The sequence below is a fragment of the Pyrgilauda ruficollis genome, unplaced genomic scaffold (genome assembly GCF_017590135.1).
Source record: "Pyrgilauda ruficollis isolate IOZ18807 unplaced genomic scaffold, ASM1759013v1 scaffold40, whole genome shotgun sequence".
Taxonomy (NCBI): Eukaryota; Metazoa; Chordata; class Aves; order Passeriformes; family Passeridae; genus Pyrgilauda; species Pyrgilauda ruficollis.
In genome coordinates, this window is record NW_024525490.1 from 9,233,570 (window position 1) to 9,254,404 (window position 20,835).

General features: G+C 38.3%; 1 protein-coding gene across 5 annotated transcripts in view; it reads left to right on the forward strand.

The window, feature by feature from the left end:
* The first annotated feature begins 1,291 nt into the window (after positions 1-1,291).
* COL19A1 (collagen type XIX alpha 1 chain) overlaps positions 1,292-20,835 on the forward strand; it is a 178,479-nt gene continuing 158,935 nt past the window's right edge. For 4 of the 5 annotated variants that reach the window (XM_041477497.1, XM_041477499.1, XM_041477500.1 and 1 more), the window contains exons 1-4: positions 2,150-2,525; positions 3,369-3,495; positions 11,778-11,852; positions 12,352-12,451. In XM_041477497.1, the coding sequence (XP_041333431.1) occupies positions 3,405-3,495; positions 11,778-11,852; positions 12,352-12,451 (266 nt within the window). In that variant the 5' untranslated portion in view covers positions 2,150-2,525; positions 3,369-3,404. Of the gene's footprint in view, positions 1,364-2,149; positions 2,526-3,368; positions 3,496-11,777; positions 11,853-12,351; positions 12,452-20,835 lie in introns of those variants that run through there. The other variant, XM_041477498.1, reaches the window with a different exon arrangement.

The following is a 20,835-nucleotide window of genomic DNA, read 5'->3' on the forward strand; positions in this document are numbered from 1 at the left end:
CTCCGATGATCTGTCAGCTGTGGGATTGGGCTCTTGCACCTCACCCTGAGAGGAAAGACAGCTTTACTTTCTGTAATTTTCAGATTGAGCAAGCAAGAAGTGTGACTTGCCTAAAGTTACACCACAAGCCTGTGGCAAAGCTGTGGAATAAAACACCCCAGCAGATGTGTATGTAAGCTGCAATTTCATCTTTCTCTCGTGATTCTAAGTTGGGAAGAACAACAACTGTTTTGAAATTCAAACCAGGAAGATAATCATGTCTTTCCATGTGATTTGTTGGTTATACTGGCTAGTTATCTTGACTGAAATGAGGAAACACTGAGGAAACAAAATCTGCTGAGTGGGTGGGAGGATTTTGGGTATGGGAGCTGGGGGTAGAAGAAAGTTTACCCTATATGTTCTCTGATCTGAAGACCAATTGGCTAAATTTATGTTAAGCTCATGAATTTTCATATGACCACCCTCCTTTTTTCTCCCATCAGAATAATTCAACTACAAAAAGGTAAAATATGTCTTGGATATAAATAAATATATAAATTATATACATAAGCCCTTCTCTCTGTCTTCTGTATATCTATTTCTAGTTGTTTTAGTTCTCTCTGTCCTTCTATCTGGTTCACATCTTTAAAGTGCAATGCAGAAAACTGCCACAAGCACACTTGGAGAACCTGACAAAAGTGCAGTTTGGCAAATTCAGCTAAGAGCCAGTGGCAGTGCTCAGTCTCATCATTTCATCACAGACAGATGATATTACAAGTGCAAGACCATTCAGGTTTGTAAACGATAGATTTTAAAAGGCAAATCAAATTTCTGTAATTCACTGTGCATTACAGCATCAGTGTCATAGATGTACTCTCTTCATTGCTTGCATGGCTGATTTTTAAATTTATGGTGAAGTATATAAAAGTATATGAAATTGAAGTATGCTTACACTTAAAAGACAAAAGCTAGTTTCTATCAGTGTAATAATGTACATAATTGGTTCTTCACAGCTAGAAACTAGATACTCTTTCATTCATGCATTCATACCACGGCTGTCTAATTTATGGAACTGTTGAGAGGGTGCTTTTAGAGAGGTAGGGGGAAGGAGAAAAAAACCCCAAACATTTCTTACATTGTTACCTGACTTGGGATGCATACAGATAATTATGTAAAATCTGTGTCTGGGTGGCTGTTTGTTCTTTCTTGCAGAGTATTCTGTGCTCACTGAGTGGGAGGGTCACGCTGTGAGACTAATAAGGACAGAGCTGCATCCCCCTCTACCACTCTTTGGAGACTCACTCTAGCAACTCCTCGGCACTACAGCAGCTCTGTACAGGCATTTTCAGTGCTTCTGGGGGACACACCAATAAAAAATTTAAAGGTAAGCCACTTACTATCTGTAGTCAACTATCTAAACATCTTACATGTGCACACTCACACATGCTACACTATTCCTGGTTTGTTTTGAGGTGTTTTTGTTCAAGGGTTTTTGGTTTTGATTTCCAAAATTGTCACTTAAGTTTATCGTTGCTAATATTAACTATGTCTTACATAAACATGATGTATACCGTAAGTTTTAACGTACTGCAATCAGCCTGTGCTATAGTATTCTGCTCACGATTGTGTAAATACATTGTATATGCTAGTGACGATAGGTGTATGCTAAGATATGCAAATAAAAACAGCCCTGCTAAACGAGCAGTAATTTACAAAACTGATTAAACTGTTGCGAATTGCCACGGTGCTGATTGTGCATATATTTACTTTTAAAAACCTACCTTGCAATTAGCCGCGTGCCGGGTGGCCCGCACGCAGCTGGAGGGAGCGCTGGTGAGCGGGCAGCGGCGCGGGCGGGCCGTGCCCTGCGGGGAGGGGGCACCGCGCCGCTCTGGGGCAGAGCCCGGGGATGCCGAGGGCCGAGTCCCGGCGCGATGGGCCCGATCGCCGCCCTCACCTGCTGGCCCGGCGCAGGTGCCACCGCAGCGCCCCGCGGCTCCGGGGCTGCCCCGCTCGCAGGCGCCGCCGGCCCGGGCGGGCTCCGGGCCCCGCTCCGCCCCGGGGCTGCGGAGGAGGCGGCGGCGGGCGCCTGCCCCTCGCTCGCCCACCGGGCTGCCCGGGCTCCCGGCGCCGCAGGCAGGGGCAGGGGAGACGGGGCGGGCGCGGCGGAGGGAGCCCGGGGCGGGGGCCGGAGAGCGGCTCCGGCAGCGGGGCGGGGGCGCTGCCCGGGAGCCAGCCCAGCCGCGCCGGAGAGCTGCCCGCTTGCCTTCCCGCCCGGAGTGTTGAACCCTCCCTCGGGAAACGCGGCTCGATCCGAGGGAAACGAGGCTGCCGGCGCTGCCGGGTTAGAGCCTGTGCTGCCGAGGGCTCCGGTGCGCCGGGGGTGCGAGGGAGCGGAGCCTCCCGGAGCAGCCGGCGGGAGAGGAGCCGAGCCCCGAGGTGCGGCGGCAGCGAGGGGTGGCGGTGTTGGTGATCAGAGCCCTTCGGAAAACCAGACCTCCGGAGCGGCAGCTCTACTGAATTCCCGATGCTTGCTTGTAAAGCAGGTGCAGGAAATTAAATGATAATTTATTTGAACATCTACTCGCTTTGCTGCTGCTGGTGGGAAGGCTAGAAAACTTAATCGTGATGTAGTTGATGTCAGTACGTGAGAGAATAGCTTTGATAATAAATAAGGTGCCTTGCGAAAATAATTATAAAAATTGCATCTTAGGTATGTGATTTCCTTTTCTTACAGAAGATGTGATTAGAAAAATATTAGATATTTTCTGTGTTTCATTAAATTCATGTGTATTTTTACATGTTACTTGGCTTAGAAAGAAGCTTTTGTCCTCTAATGACAGTACCAGTTTGTATTGTTGAAGCCTGTACTTTTGTGAGATTTAAACTAGAAATTCAATATAGGCTACTCTAGGCACTTTGCAAGGTGGAGAAATACTGTATTTTGGTTTCTTTTGTGGTAAAACTCAATTGCATGTTGCCCTTGTTCCATTTGAGGACTACTTCAGCAGTCACTGTAAGCGTTGTGACACCAAACAGTTTAGCTAATATATTGAATATTGAAAAATAATTTGGGGAGAAATATGAAAGAAAATCAGTAATTACTAATGAAATGAACATTCAGTGCCTTTACAATTAATATCTCCAAGTTAATTCTTCTAAGGTGTTACTTCTGCATTTATTAATAAAGAACTAAAAAAGAGTATATTTATCATTTATTTCCAAAGTGGCATAAATCTTTTCCAGTAGCTCCTTAAACACATACATTATATACTTCTATATGACTAGAAACTTCCTCTTCACAGTTAAGAAGTTTTTGTTTGTAGTATTCTGACAAGGTGAGAAGAATAAGATGAGGTTGTTCTGAATATGCTTATTTTTTGTTTCAGATTTGTAGCTGTTTGTTCACATGTGTCCAGGGGGAGATGAAGTACATTGGATCCTGCATAGTTTGGCTTTGTATGGCAATCTTCCTCCTTCCTGTTACTACTTCTGTGGCTGTCAGTGACCAGACAGGTACTTCCATTTTTCTTGCCCATCACAGACCAAAGGTGTAAATCTCAATACTGAAAAATTTTTAGCAAATAACATGACCACATAGAAAATAAACAATATGAACACATGAAATTATACACAGTTGTTATAAATCTCTTTTCTGATTGAGCTAAGTTTGAAGCAGTTCCAGAGCAGCCTTTCTGCTTCCTGCGCTTGGAAGATTCATGTTTGGAGGTAATTGTAGTTCCTAGGAGTTTTGTTTTGTACTTTTCTTTTCCTAACATACAAAACAAGATTATAAATCAGAGTTTGCAAAACTTTTGTGAACAAAATCATGTGGCTTTATTAGAGCAGATTAGTTATCACATTGATCTTAACAATCTAATGCTCATGTTAACCGCACCTAAACTTAATCCCTAAACTGGGTCATATGTTTCACATAGAGTGAAAAAACCCCCTTTTTCCTAAGAAGATAGGGAAAAGAAATAAAAAGATATTGTTTAACTTAAAAGCTGTTACCTGTCTTCTGCAAATTTTCTTATACTGCTCTGTTTTCCTCTTTCTCTTACTTTCCACGTTATCTAGTGTTCTCACTTAAACGCTACATTAACTCTCCAGAATGTGGTAAATTCTGTCTTAAAGACATTTCATATGTGCTTGTCAAATATGGAACATCAGTTTTCTAGAATTATTCAGCCTCAGCAAGTACTTCAATTTTCCTACAGTTATTAGCAAGGAGAACATATTTATTGCTATTTAAATTGAGTTGTTTTTTTTTCTCAAAAATAAAATTAACTCTTAGTAACGTTGTTCCTTTCCAGAAATCTTATGAAAGATAATGGAAACTACACACACACGCAACAACTTTGAATCTCAAGAACTCATTTTTAACTCAGGACCAAGAAATTTCCAAGTCCATGACTAGGGAAATAATCCTTTTACTACCCTTGGAAAATATAAGCAGTAATAATGAATAAATAATAAGTGTAATGTGTGGGCTCTGAGAGAATAATAATGCATTGTGAAGAGCCTGAATTTAAGTCAAAGTCTTTTTCCCCTTATATTTTTAGGGCAGTGAGGCTAAGTGCTCTGCTGATGAATTATTCTTAACCCCTCTGAGAGAGCAAGCCTACATCATAGCTGTGAAATCATTCTGTCTGAAAGAAGAAAAATAGGTTTTATTCTGTCATTGCTAGGTAGTGGGTTGCAGAAGGGAAGTTTTTACAGTGCTAAAATGGTGCGAGTACAGAAGGTTCCCTAGCAATATAGAAAAATGTTAAAACAAAATTCCAGTGTGTTGTCTCTTTTTTTTTTTTTTTTCCTCCTAATGAGATGATGCCTTAGTAAAAGTTGGGCCAGCCACAGAAGATGTGGCACATACACTGTTTATTCTCAGTTCAGTGTATGTGAACTGTGCATTACATTCTGTTAGAAGTTTGTAGCTAAGCAGCCAATGGTGAAATTGCAGTTTTTATCAGCCTGATTGCCACAAATAGATCAAATATGGGTCCAATTGAACTGCTAGGAAAAAAAGGAGAGGCTGAACCTCTCCTGTGAATAACTGAGGGTGTGCACTTGAAAGAGGCTTTTTCAGTTTGTGGAGTTACAGGCAGATGGTGAGGAATAACAAGCCGATAGCTGCCAGCTTGAGCAGCTCTGCCAGCAGCAGGTGTGTGAGTTAAGCCCAGAGATAAACTCCAGTTGATAAGAGGAAAGAGGCTCTACTAGAGTTTGTAGGGATGGTTACTGTTGAAAAAAGAAGTGCAAGTTACAGACCAGAAAGCAGGAGTTGGGAAAGAATGGACCCAGGAGCAGAGCAGCGGTAAAAGTGGTACAGATCCTTCTACCAACCTTTTGTGACTCTGCTCTGTTCAGCTGGACCGAGTCCTCTGTGTGGAAAAGTTGTCTTGTTCCACTTTTACAATTTGTATGCAGGTGAATCTGTTACAAATTTGAAATCTGCTTTCTTCATGGAGAGTAATATCTAAAGGTTTGGGTTTTTTTTCCTATCTTGTATGTTGTTGTTCTTTCTTGGGCCTTTGTTCCCTCCCATGTACAAGTTCTGTTTAAATCAGCATCTGCCCTTCAATGTCTGCCTAGACGATCTTTTTTGTTTTCTTCCTTCAACAACATATGTATAGCATTTATTCCTCTGGGCTAACATGGAAGCTTTTCCAGCAAAACACATTTAGGTAGGATCTGAGATTATTATATTTACATCTTGAAATTTCTCACCTATCTACTTGAATCTAAAGGAATGGCTTCAGATACATGGAAAAATGTAGACTAGAATTAATTTGAGGGTGGTGAGAGAAAGAAGCGTGTTAGGGGAAGGATTGACTTGTGTGCATATGTAGGGAAGAACTTTCTGAGCAGGCATGCTGAATGTATTTCATGACTTATTCATTGGACCAATATTGTAATAAATAAATTCCAGAATTGAAAGAAGAGTCAGAGGCTGAGAGAGTATGCTGGGTCTTCTTGGAGCAGTCCTCCTTGGGGTCTGAGGGTGCCAGTAAGCATTAGATTCACATAGAGGATTTCTTTCAGTTCTCATGTTTTAATATGCTTAGTGTTCATTAGAAGAAAGCACTTGCTTCTCATGATGGGGTATAGCAAATCTGAGGGGAGGGAGTTCAGGAGTTTTCCACGGGCATATTTTTGATCTGACTGCAAGCATACTTTCTTCATGTTGTCAGCTTATTATTATTGGGAATATTTAGGGTTTGAGTGTGGACGTTAGCTCTTTCCGTAGTGACACATGAAGTTCTAATTTGATCATTCCTGACAGCTTTATATTAAGAATATTACTATTCTGTCCCATTCCCAGATCATTGCTTCCTTTTCAACCTTCTTTTACAATTAGAGTTTTTTAAAGCCTCTTACTAATCCATGAAAAATGTAGTATAAACAAAGTGCTGGGACTATTAGGCATGGTAAATTTTCCTTGTCTTTTGACATGGAATGTGTTGTGAAAAGTATTGGCTATGGATCATGATTTTAGATAGACACTTTAGCCCAAATACAGTGAGTGATTTCAAGTATGCAAATCAGTTCAGCTTTTTGGTCTTAATATTTTAGTACAGCTAGATACTTCTCCATATAAATATAATGACCCTACAGTGTCTCTCATATACAATGTCTTCATACTCCTGATATTCCCATCTGACCTGGCTTTGAATGTTTCCAGGGATGGGCCATCTACCACCTCTCTGGGCAACCGATTCCAGTGATTCATTGCCATTATTGTAAAGTCTAGTCTAAATCTAACTTCCTTTATTTAAAACCATTACCCCTTGTCTTGTCACAACAGGTCCTGATAAAAAGTCTGTACCCATCTTTCTTACAGGCCCACTGGCTAGACGGCTGGAGTAAGGTCCCCCTGGAGCCTTCTCTTCTCCAGGCTGAAAACCTTAATTCTCAAGAGAGATGCCCCAGCTCTCTGATCATTTTTGTGGCCTTCCTTTGCACCTGTTCCAACTGGTTGACATCTTTCTTGTGTTGGGGCCCTGGAGTTGGATGCAGTACTCAGAGTGGGGGGTTTTCCATGAGAGCTGATGGGCAGAATCACTTCTCATGATCTGCTAGCCATGCTTCTTTAGATGTAGCCCAGGATATGACTGGTTTTCTGGGATGTGAACACACACTGTCGACTTATCTCCAGCTTTTCATCCATCAGTATTCTCAAAGCCTTCTTGTCAGGGCTGCTCTCAATTCCTTCAACCCCCAGCCTGTTTGCAACTGAGCATTGCCCTGACCCAGGTGCAGCACCTCATGAGGTTGTTGAACCTCACAAGATTCCCATGAGCCAAATTTTCAAGCTTGTCCAGGTCCCTCTGGATGGCATCCTGTCCTTCAGGTGTGTCAACTGCACCACTCAGCTTGGTGTCATCTGCAAATGTGCTGAGGGTGCACTCAATCCCTTCATCTATGTCAATAATTAATTAAATAACATTGATCCCAAATGGGACACCACTTGCCACTGATTTCCGTCTGGACATTGAGGAGTTGACCACACCCCTCTGGATGTGACTGTCCAACCAATTTGGCATTTTCCAAGCAGTCCACACATCAAATCCCAACCTCTACAACTCAGAGATATTGTGGGGACCATGTCAAAGGCCTTGCAGAAATCCAGATGATATCCATAGCTCTTCCCTTGTCCACTGATGCAGTCACTTCATTGTGCAAGGCCACTGAGTTAGTCATGCAAGACTTGCCCTTGGTTAAGTGGTGCTGGTTGTCTCAAATAATATGAAGTCCTGCTTTTCACTACTTGGTCTTCTTCATGGGAGAATATAGTTCTCCAGGGGCCTAGTGTGAGTACCCTAATCTTTGAACTCTGTTGCTTGGATTTCTTACTTCTGCCTGCCAATGCTGTTACATTACTTCATAACCATCTAAATAGTCACCAGACTTGAAGCTGACTTCTTTACTGTATCACGTTCCCTTCATTCTTCCCACCCTTGTCTTAATTAACATATACATTGTAATGTAATATAATCTTCTTTACAGAGTAAAATAACAGAATACAAAAAAATCACATCTTATTTCCTGGTGGCTGTATACTTGAGGCCACAGATGTGTAAGAAATCTGAATTATTGACCTTGAAATCAAGCCAGCTGGATCTGCTTATCTTCATTAGGAATATGTTTGAGGTGGACTCATTGGATATCATTGCTGATATTTGCAAGTGTGTGGCTAGCTCTGAAGAGGTTGCCTGTGTCTTTGTGTTTATGATGCCCGATCCAGTAAGAGTAAGAGAAAAATCTTGGGTAATATGGGTTTCTGCCTGAAGCTTGAGTCATCGACACAGGATGGGGGTATACATTAGGTTGGGCTTTGCTGTTTGGCCACATTCATTGGTGTGGTCACAGTTACTGATGGAAGCTTCAGTGCCTTTGCAATATGCATGTCAGTGGTGGTAGATGGCAGCTAAAAACTTCACCTGAATGTGAAATTTAGTTTTAAAGTAGCACATGGGTACTTGTGATGTGAATCTAGCCATTACCGGTTACACTAATCTGGAGAAGCCAAGACTGCCCATTGGAAGCTTCAGTTCCCACTCAGGAAGTGCACACAAGAGATATCTGTAAGAGGCAGACTGAAGCACACGCCACAGTCTCTTCTGCCCTTGTTTGCATGGAAGCTGAGTATGGTGCCTAGATGGAAGTTGCAGTGTGCTTCAACAGGTGTCCTGATCATTCCAGGAATATGGAACATGCTATTGCATGTTGCAACAGATATGTCTAGATGCAATGCCTTTTTTTTTTTTTCATTATGCTATTAGGAAACAAACAAAAAATTCTTACTCATCTTAGTGGTAATAGAGAAAAGGCGAAGAACAGTGATGTACCTGCTTGGTCTGCATAAGTTAATAGTTTCAAGATCATTTGATTTATTTTATATTAATAAGCTCATAGCTAGAACTCCTTGATTTATAAAGATCCAGGCCAGTTTATTTGTATGGGTAGGTAAACTCATTAATTTAAAGATAAGTTAACTTGACCTTTGATATCACTGGTTTAATATGAATTTTTTAGTTCAGTCCACACAGATGTAATTTTATCATGTGCAGAGCAATCTAGTGTATAAATGTAAGCTTGTTCTTCTTATTATTTCATGAATTTTATAGTAATGTATTTTAACAGGCCAGGTAGGGTCATGGTTTCCCAGTGGATTAGCAGCAAGGGTTTATCTTGTTCTTTTTCTTTCCTGGATATCATGTAGACCTTGTCATTCAGCTGCCCACATGTTGAATGGGCAAATTGCCTGTTTTGTCTCAGGCTAAAGAAAATTTAAGGATCTGCTAGCGGTCTAAAAATTGTGGAAGAGGTTAACTATACAAGCTGTAACTGCAGAAAGAATTTTCTTCACTCTGTAGTAATGAAAGTTGTCAGTCTTGGTATGGAGATTGGTCTTGTTATTTGAGACTTTTCCCTTAGCTCTCTGTTAAAAGGAATAGAACTGAACTAAAGGAGTGCATCACCAGCATGCAATAGAAGATTCACCGTACCTCTTTCAGTTCTTTTGGAGATGTGGAATACAAACAAATAACTAACACTTAAATGGCCTGTCAGTGCTGTGACTGTTACGCCACTGATAAAAATAGGTCCACGGTCCAGTCTGTGACATGTGAGGAATCATTGCTATCATCTGGTTAACACAAAAATTAAGGCTTGAGTCTTTATTCAGACTTGGAAGAAAGTGGCTGTGGGGAATAGGCTCGAACTTTCTAGTCTTTCACTGTTCATGTAAGTTAATGCTGAAAAAAAAAAATAAGCCCCCTTGTGTCCCAGGTTCTCTAAAGCTTACATCAGTTTAGGGTAAAATCAGCAATAAATACTCTTTGTCTGCTGTTATAAGTACTGTCAAGAATTTAGCCAAAAAGAGAATCTGCCTTGAAATTTGTTGAATATTTTTGACAAAGACTCTTAGAAAACCTGTAGATTTAAGAAAAAATCATCTGTCCATGTATGTCTGATACTCTTTTGTGACTTCAGCCATAAATGGCTTCCTTTACGCCAGCTTATTTCATAGAGCTATAGTTATGTAAATGTACCCTAAAACATTCATTGCTTTGGAGTGGCTGTGTATAGAATTCTATAGTTTAATAATCTGTATTTGATTGAAGGTAGAGGTTTGTAAACTAAAGGGTATCTAAGGTGAGCCTGTTTCTGTCCCATGTGTGTATATATCAACTGGTGTATTGAAATTGCTATGTTACTGTGTAATTCCAGCAAATGCTTTTCCCACTGTATAAAACTTCCTGCCAACCAAGAATGATGAAAGATTTCACTTCAGAGTTTTCAACATGAATATTCTTTACAGTTCATAGTCTTTTTTGGGGAAAGGGAATTTACAGTTTTTCATGCATAGATTTCATCTCATTTATCATGAAACTCTATCTGTACAGGGAAAAACATGCGTGTCCACGTATTTAGGATCTATATGAGGGAAAGAAAAAATTTATTCTCTTACAGCCTTAGAAGTAAATTAATTTATCTGTCATTGTTAATTGTAACTTTAATTTTACATGTGAAGCATGTGGAACTTAATGAATGTTACAAAAAAAAAAAAAAAGTGTTTCGCCCAGTCTATTTTAAAATAGTTGACATAGCTTTCGTCAACCATATTATCAGGAAACTGTATTATATGATATAGTTTCACTTTTACTAGTTATTTCCAATTAGCCATTCTTAATCCAGATCAAATACTGAAATATATTTAATAGCATTTAAGAGTTTTGAAGGATAATATGCTTTCTACATAACTACAGAATGAATGGCAAATTTCACATGCTTTAAGGTTAAAAATATAACTATTTTTAATAACAGTGTTTGGTCTGGATGCTCTTATGAAACATTCAAATACAGATGATTTCCAGACTAATGGTAGGACATTCCTTACTTTTTTCACTGAACTAATGGTTCAGAAAGCACCTTGACCTTCACTGTTCAGCAGCTTCAGATACAGCTTGGACATCTTTTCAGCTCACAAAGCTCTGTCCTTGATAAGTTGACAGGCCAAATATCGTAACTTGTCATCTTTGATTTGCTAGGTTTTTTTTAGGATTTAGCAGGGCTATTTGCAATACTTGTTAAATAGCAAGCCTTATTTCTGACCCCTGCACAAAAGTGACATTTTCCTGTATTTCCTTCTTAAAAGTAGGCATCCTGTATATCTATTTAAAAAAGAGCATAAAGGACTTAATGCATGTAAGAATTAATAATAAATATTGCATATTAATAATACAGTGTCATATCAAGGGGTTCAGTTAGATTTAACCTCAGTTTACCATATTCCACATTTTAGAACATTCTGTTTGCTTACCAAAATACTTTGGTCCAGACTTACTCCCCTACTTAATTTTTGTTCTTTTTTTCCCCAAAATACAATGCTGTTTCATATTCATGAATGGGGGAATATATTTTCTAGTAATACAGTGAGAAATACAAAAAGAACTTGGAACAGGTATTACTGCTTTATAGAGTGTTGTAAATGGAAACATCATGGTAAGAATTTCATATTTTTTTCCTGGCTATATTGTTTATATGAACTTTAACCACAGGCAGCTGAATTAAAATGTGATACAAATTCTATCTGCTTATATTATTGGAAGTGCAGTATAAAATCTGCTCTTGTTTAGATTTTTTAATTTGGTTTATTGCTGCTTTTCATATCCTAAAGCAACAAAAATAAACATTCCTGTAAATATTACCATAACTGCCATAATAGTTTGTTCAATTCCTGTTAGTTTGATAACATTTTACCATAGGTACTAAACTGTGCTCTCTTGAAGGTGCTGTGTGTCCTTTAATGAAAACAGTTGCCCGTCATCTCAAACAAATCAACAGAGACAGTCATGGTGTATCAGGTAAATGACAAGCTAATATGGACATCTGTATTAATTAACTGGTAATGATTGCTGAATGTAATTATAGCCTGACTGAAGCTGGCTTTAAAATTGAAATGTTAGGACAGAATGCAAGCACCAAAAGCTGATGCTGCTCCCAGGAAGGTGGCAGCATCCCAGAGCATGTTTTTCCTCAAAAATATTGGTTCTTCGGCAGCCACACTAATTTCCATGGTTTTTTCCAATCATCATGCATTCTTATTAATTCAGATGATAAAAGAACTAGCAAATTCATTTTTCAGGTTTTAAAGTCATCTACCAAGTGAATTTTGCATGAATAGGTCTAATAAAATGAATATTGAAAGTTTCTCTGACTTCAAGTTCTACTTTTCAAAACAGTTTGTCAATCTATATTCTAGAAGTGCTAATGTGCTTGTATTCAAGTATGCTAAAAAATTATTATTTACAGATGGTTTTTAAATTCCATTATAATTGTATTGCATTGTGTTCTATTTGACAGGGTTTGATCTGGCAGAAAGCTTTTCATTAAGGCAAACATCTTGTGGTGGGGAAAAGATCTGTTTTAAACTGGGAAGTGCACCTCTCATTAGAGATACAAGGTAAGATACTACTTTCATGCTTAGCTTTTAAAAGATAGACTCAATGCTACTAATTAACTGAATCACTGAACATGTATCCAAAGAATGCCACAAAAAGCGGTATGTTTTTAGACTTTTTCAGGTTTTTTTTCTATGGGAAGGATTTTGGCTTTGGTGTGCTTTCCTTCTGGAATATGAAAGTACATAGTACTATGTACTTTGTAGTAGTAAGTTAATTGTGAATAGCACTTTCTCAAATCATGATTCTAATACTGACAGTTCTACTGTTAATACATTAATATTTATAAAACAAAGGAAACATATAACTTTCATGGTATGACAGGAAGTATTATACTAATCTCCCCCCAGTGAAGTTGTCTGTCCTCTCTCTCACTACTGCTGGCAAGATTGAAAAGAGAGAAAGTATCACCATTTCCTTGAATTTTTAAAAATTTTTCTGGTATTCACATTTTGCCTTTGAGCAGCAACAGAATAGTGGGCACTCAGTGTAGAGGAGAAAGTAGGTAAAATCCTGTTCTGACACAGGGTGGGGTGAAAAGCAGAGACTGCATGAAAAATCAAAAGGACAGTGAAAGAGAGTAGGGCACAATTGGATTGGATGGACTTCAGTTTGCATGGGGACAAGGAAATGTCAAGAAGCAGTTAGGAATGTAGTTTCAAGTTCCCTGGGCTCAGTGGAGAGAGAGGATCATCTCAGAGCTTCTTGGTTGAGATGTGCTCTGAGTCATGGGACTGTGGCTTCTGTACAGCGTGTTCCTGTGATGACGAGGGCAGCAACTGTATTCCCATGTCTTCAGGTTGGGTATTTTCTGTTGCAAGAGGTCTGGCTCCAGCTTGCCTAGTAAAAAACCACACCTGGCCCTTGGACTTCCCCTTTGCTTGGATCCTGGGCATAGCACAGAGGGACTGTGAGTAGCAGGAGGCCAGGGGGAAGGAAGAAGAGAAGAGTTGGAGGCACCCAGACACAAAACAAAGTGATCTTTGTGAGAGGAGCATGACTACAGAAAGAATTTATCTAGCAATTTAGAACATTTAGGTTCTCTAATTTTTTCTGATATATTAGATACTGTAAGTGCAAATTTTTATGCTTGTGTAATTCTGCAAAGTTAAACAAATCACTATTTTAAAAATACATTGGCTGCTATTGAAGGAAAATTGACTGGACAAAATTACTTTACACAAAGAGTGCTCTTCTTTTATTAGGAACTTTCCAGCATGATCCAGATTGTCTTTAGAAGCGTAACAGGAGATAGTAGGTACCACCCATAAATGTCTTTACTAAAATATTTTGAGAGATTTTTAGTGAGAAAATTTTCCTTTAAAAAAATTATGAATTTTTCCTTTTTTTACAAGTTTTTTTTCCAATTTATGGGAATTTGAGGGAAACACGAGACTATAGAAAGGTAGGAAATCAGGGCAATGACAAAAAATGTGGAGCAATTTTCCTTTATGAATAAGAAGCTAAGTCATGCTAAGAAATGCATCTTTTGAGCCGACTTTATTTTGAAACAGTGAGAAAATCAGTGCCAAAAATGGAACAGAGAGGAGATGGAAATTGCAGAAGGGTCAATTATTTAAAATTCATATTACTTTGAGGTAAAATTCTTGATTCAAAGTATTGATTTCTAAGAATTTCTGAGTGGCTTCAGAAGTGGTCTGAGAGGTCATGTTGAGGTTAAAAAACATAAAGCTTTTTTCTTGGCTTTATTTAGGCCTGAATACTAATGTCTTTTTTTCTTCTTCTTTTGAAAACATTTTATTAATGAAGGCAATGAAATGGGGAATTAGCAAAGCCCTAACTATCAGCTATTGCAAGGAAAGTCACAATGGTTGTTTTGTTTGGCGGGTTTTTTTTGTGCTATATATTTTTTCCTATATTTTATCTCCTCAGCTTTTTGAAAGGAGAGAAAAATGGCTAGCTGGTTTTTCCTCATTGTCAGTGTGACTTGGGCAGGGGCTAAAGAATTTCAGTTAGAGGTAAACCTGGAAGGGAGGTGGCTTGGCTTTCATGGTCTCTTGGTTCTCACATTCCTCACCATCCCTGTTATTTTCTTCTGTGTGTCCTCATTAAAGAAGTAAAACTAAAGAGAAAATCTTTTTAGTTTTCCCTAGAAATATGCATCTCTAATGGATGAAAAATTTAGGTAGATGAAGCGACTGAGATGATGATTAATAAAATGCATATCAGTGCTAATATATGAATAAAGTTAGGCAGGAAAATGAATATAGTTAGGCAGAAAATTAATATCATGTTATTGATGATAATAAGGTATAAGATTTTCATTCAGCTTGCTGTGCAAGTAAGTAATACCTCATACATATATCTTCCTGAACAATGAAAGGGTTAAAAGTATTTTCAATAACATTCAAGCACTGCAGAATTTCTAAAATTAAATCCTTGTTATTCATGGCAATAATCTTGCTCATCCTTTATTAACCTTTCTTCACACAAATGCATGTCATTAAAAGATGAATTCTAGTCTTAATTATTTCATTTTGTTGAATATAAAATGGCTTTCTGATATTGAGAGAACACTTCAGACAAATAGTTTTTAAAAATTTTAAGTGTGTTGCTTTTTAAACTCTTCTGAAGTTTTAGGATGTTTTTTAAAATAAGGGCAGACAGCAGTGAGGAGCACGAGGTCAGCTTTTGGGTTTTTACATGGTAGGGTTACAACAAAGGATAGTCAGAAACTTGGGTATCTGTCATCATAACCTTATAATTTACTATCCAGTTACCCATGTACAAGATCTTTTAATTAATTATTTTTATTTAAACCTACTTCTCTTACATTATGTCGGGTTGTGTGGTTCCAGACTCCTTGTGTTATTAGATGGCTTTAGGGATCATTCTGCCTCAGAAAATATTTCAGTAGACGTGGTGTGCAGTAAGCAGCAGAACAGCGTTTGTTATCCATCCTGCAGGAAATTGAGAGTATCTGATTAAGCTGACTAGCAAGTATCAAGTAACTTGGCACATCTCCTCTTGCATTTCATTCATTCAGTTGTAGTATGGGTAATAGAAAGCTATGCTGTGCCATTTTTCTTCTCTGATGCCATTTTGGTTTTTTTCAATGGACCTGGAGTAGTGTTACACCTATTTATATGTTGTAAATAATTTACAATGCACTGTCAGCTTGGGAAATTGATTATGTTTATTTATGTTGGACTTCAGCTGTAGGTCTTTCTCTCTTTTTGTGATGCACTTCTGTATATATTTTGTCCTGTAATAGCTCTTATGCTTTATGTAAATGATTGTAAAATATTAATGTAATGCCAGTAATACTTTCCTTATTAAAACTGTGAATTGCTTATTGAAGTTCTCAGTGAACTTTAGCAGAAGTTATTCCTGAGGAAAGCAGTACAACAGAGCTTTTGAGCTGTAAACTCGTAGTGAGGTACTGTTAGGCAGACAGCCTAATTATACAGTCATAATCACTCACAGAATCACAGAATAAGAGTTACTATATAATGGTTTAGTTTTATATCAGTAAATACCTTATAAAGTCATATTTCTTCTCCAGACTTTAACATGTACTGCCCATGTATTGTACTCCAGTGTGGCACAGTTTGCTGACAAAGGAGAGCAGGGCTTTGTGCTGGTAGCATTCCTTTAGACCTGCCAGCAGTATTCATTACTTCTGGACATGAAACCTTTTAGGCTAGTCTTTGTTCTGCAGTTGCCTTAGAGTAAATAGATCTATGATGAATTAATTTCACTGTCTTTCTCTAAAGATTCATCAAATATCAGTTGCTTCTCATTGGCACTATTCTGGGTTGCTGATGGGCCAATTTTTTCCTCTTCTGAAAGCACCAATAAAGGAGATAATAAGCTGGTTTCGGCTGAGTTTCAGAATGTTTTTGAAATGGATGTTCATGATTAGCAAATCTTCATGGCACAGTCACAGCTTTCTTATTTTGTAGTTTGTTTGGCTTGACAAACCATATTAATTTACTGAGGAGATTATCATAGCTGGCTGTTAAATGATCTGAGTTACAGCAGTTGGGATTACTCTCACGACTCTTTTAGGAATTCTTCCCCGTTCTTTGTAAGATACTACAAAAGAGCTTGGATTTTGACTGTATTTGGACTACGAGCTCCACCAGCAAAGTTGTTACTCACTGCTGCCAGAAGAGCTGTGGCTTGGGCCGTATTTCAGAGAGTGTTTCACCTTCTTGGGATGTCTAGTTACTGGAGGAAGAAATACTGTTCCCACTTGCCTCAGTAAATTCCAGGCAGGAGGATTCTTTCTGCTAAGAACAGAAATTGGTGATGAATAATATTTATGTAGGGTTTTCTCTTTGTTTTTAGTGCTAACCTTTTTAATTGCAAAAAAAATGTGGAGGAAATTCAGTTTTCCTAGAGCACAGCTGGCATCAGTGAGGTGATTTCTGTGCTCACTGTTAGAAGCCTTTTCCTAACAAGCAATTTGCTTTTCCCAAAGCCACCTGTCTCTACGTGATTTTGCAACCATTTGCTTTGCTGTCTGTTCTCTGGCTGTATCTGCTGACACCACTCTCTTCACCAAACTAAAAAATATTGGCTTCCTTTCATAAAGTTCGGCTCTCCATGAAGGTACTCATGGGCATGACTTTTTATTATTTTTGTACATGGCATTTGTTTTGAACATCAGAGTTAGTTTCAACAGCCTTCTTGAAAAACATTTTAAGATATTTTAGTAAGTTTTATACCTATTTCTTATAAACGGTATAGAATAGATACATGTGATAATCACTGGTTTCCAAAACAATTCATTGAAGACTTTTAAAGTGTGACTGAAAATGGCAATGAGGTATTATCCCAGTTTGGAGGCAGTAGTTGCAGTTATTCAAACCAGCTTTTATTCGTGCTCACACAAAATCCTGCTAGCCTTTGGTCTATTAAAATATTAGATGGTTATGCAAGAAAACACCTCTCCTTTACTGTACCACTTATTTATTTGAGGTCATTTGAGCAGTTGGAGCCAACAATGCTAAGACTGAAATGTCTGGTATTTTGGTTGCAGGGTATTTTCAAGAAAAAGGAATTTGCTTCCTGAGTGTGGGAGCCTGAATGTAGTACAAATTCTGATGTTTCTTCAGGTCTTTTAAAGTAGTGGATCAGAAGCTGTAGTGATTCAGTCTTTCTTTTATCCTGAAATACTGTATTTTGTGTTTATTTCCAGAAACTTCAACACTTTATTTTAGAAATTAAAAAGACGGAAAATACAGTGATTATTGTCGAAAGAACAAACTGGTGCGGTACCCACCTCATAAATACCAATTATTTAATTTTATAACTGAGGAGAAAAATGGGGCTTCTTAACATGTCAAATGACAGACCAGAGCTTCTTTTAAAGAATAATCACCTGTTAAAATCTTTCTGCATTTTGGGGCTTGTTTCTACCTGAAAATTTACAAGAAATATGGCAATTTTTATAAAATTCAACATTCAGGTATTAATGGATTTTGATGTCCATATTGGGTTTGAATCATCCTACAATTTAACATGCAATTTACTGTGTAGAAAGACTTGGGAAAGCAAAGGCAAAGACAGAGTTGGCAGAGGGAAAGAATACATTTAAAAATGTATAGCACTTACATTAAAAGCACACTGTGAGGGAACAGAGAGTTAGCTTTTTTAATCAAGCTACTGACTGTAACAAATTAGAATTCTTTGATCTGTAGTGTGTTTCCCTGACAGTGGAGCACTTAGTGGGGCAGTGTCATACCAGCTGAACTGGTAAAACACTGTTGGATGAAGCAGACTTCATTCTTTTCCTTTTATTTCCTAGTGATGATCTTCTTCCTGTAAAGCACTTGCAAATAAAGGGAAGAGGCTTTTGTGAGGTGTGTACTTTAAGGGCACTGCTCCACAACGAGTGTGCAGGAGACAAGCAGGGTTTGTGCGCAATCCCATGTGCCTCATGGCAGGCAATAAACAAATCCAAATAAACAAAGCCAAAAATATTACTTGGAAGAAAATAAAATTAGGATCTTGCTTTCACAGCACCCATCTCCATCTCTCAGCCTCATCTCACTTCCTCCACATCAGCATCAGCCTCTCTGTTCAGCGAGGTTGGTGGCTGATCCCTGTGGCTGTGTCATCTCAGCAGTCACAGTGGGAAAGGAGCAAGATAGGCTGCCCCCAACCCCAGCAGCACTGCCTTTAGCTAAAACAAACCCTGAAACTCTACCTTGAGTTTTTAATAGTTTAACCTGCCCTGTGGAAAACAATCCCAGTGTTCTGATTGAAACAACAGCATCTGCAATTTCACTTTTGCTGTGTATTCCTGTAGGGAATTCCTTTCTATTTTCATCTGATGTGGATGCCAAAACTGTTTTTCAGTTTTCTAAAACATAGATTTTCATAGATACGGCAATTTCAAGAAAATGTTGTTGTGTTATTTGATTTCTAGATTCAGCATGAGAAATTTACCTGGATGCTTCTCAATGAACCTTGTTCAAAACCTTGGACACAAATTCTGAAGAAGGTTGTTCAATTTACCAGTACAGTAACTGAAGGAGCCTTAAGTGATTCCAGAGTGTGGGGAACTTTCAGAGAAGTTTACATGCCTCTTACTCCCTGCCAAACATGCTGATTTTTAAAATCTTTGCAATGTTTTCTTGGTTTGTCTTGGCCACCTTTTTTGAAGGAAAATCTGTCAAAAATTAGTACAAGGAGGATGCAGATCTAAGTCTTTAACAAGGTCTGTGTTTGCTAGTCTTAGAACAAAAGCAAGGTTGCAAGATCAGTACAGATGAAGTTTTCTGGAAAACCAGAATAGCTGTGGGTATCTGCAGCCACGCTATATGCAACCACACAGAATTCAATGATATGTACTGGGCACAATGCACGCAGCTGAGGATGCACTGTAGCCCCATTATGTTGTATGTAGAGACTGAAAGTTCATTTATCAGTTTTGCTGATTGAGCTGAGAGGATTCAAGTGTTTTTATAAAATGCATATAATTTTTCTAGCTGAAGCAATGGTGCCACATGCCTCAAAAATAGTTTGTCAGCAGACGGGGAAAAAAAAACCCAAAACAACAAACAACCTGTAATAAATCTGTAATAAATCAGATCTTTCTTTTTCTGGCTTTTGTGATTTAATGCTGTGTAATCTAGTTTGCTTTAGCTATGCTGTCAGGCATTTCTCCTCTTAACTAAAGTTGCACCTACAAAAATATGTTTGTGCTGAAATATCTGTGTTTATACTGAGGCTTTTGGTTTAAATATGTCGTAGAGATATCATACCCTACCCCCACCTTGCCTCTGAGTTTTTAGGTTTTATATCTAAAAATATTTTGTAGTCTGTCTCACAGTGAAACTGCCTGGTGTTTTTTTCATTACTCTGATTTTCATTTATTTTCATTTCGTTCTGAAAGATTTTTGGCCTCTAGCATTTCTACGCGGTTAGCTCTTTGCAGTTTTTATCTTCATGCTATGAAGTATTTTTTTGTTTATGGAGATAAATTGACAAAATTTTTAAAATACTTCTTTGATTTTGAATGGACAGCACAGTCAGTGTTCTGGGTTTTTCACTTAGAGGTCTGGGTATCAATTTGAGTTCAGTCCTCAGTGTACAGAATTTGCTGATTGCAGTCTTGCCTGTCTCAAGTGAATGTTTCTCATGCTGCAAACTCGTTTCAAAACTTGGAGTGATTTAATAAACTTCAACTTGAGAAACAATCTGTAATCTATAGAAACAAGATGTACAAATATTGGTATATTAACAGAACCACATGCAAGAGATCATGTTATTTTTGGATTTAGTCAGTGTGACTAGTTCCAGTATCTCAAAATTCTATTAAAAAAAATCCTAAAAATACTCTGGGATTGGACATGACAATGTAGGCTTTGAATAACTTATTGATTATTGTTCCTAATATGGCAGTGTGCTTCTAATTTTCATAAGAAAATTCATGTATCTTTTATTTTAGGGATTAGACTACTAATTATATATTAAAAATGTTAATGTTGAAGCTCTTGATCAACTTTGATTTCCTTCTTTTGCTCAGTTTTCTTTGTGAACTCTGCTGAGATTTCTGCTTAGATTAGATGCTAGAATTTTTTTTTCACTGTACTTTTGTAAAGGATTGAAACAGACTGCCCAGGGATGTGGTGAAGTCCCTATCCCTGTAAGGGTACAAAGGCATATGGATATGGCACTTGAGAACACAGTTTATTGTGGACACGGTGGTGGTGCTAGGTTGGACTTGGTGATCTTGGAGGTCTTTTCCAGCCTTAACAATTCTGTGAGTCTATGATTCTGTGAGAGTTTGGTAAGAAATGTGTGTGCTCATAATCTATGGTGAGCAGTATTGATTTACTGAAATACTTTTGAATGCATATCCCAAAAATATCCATTGGTTAAGGCACGTGAGGTTTGCTTTTGACCACTC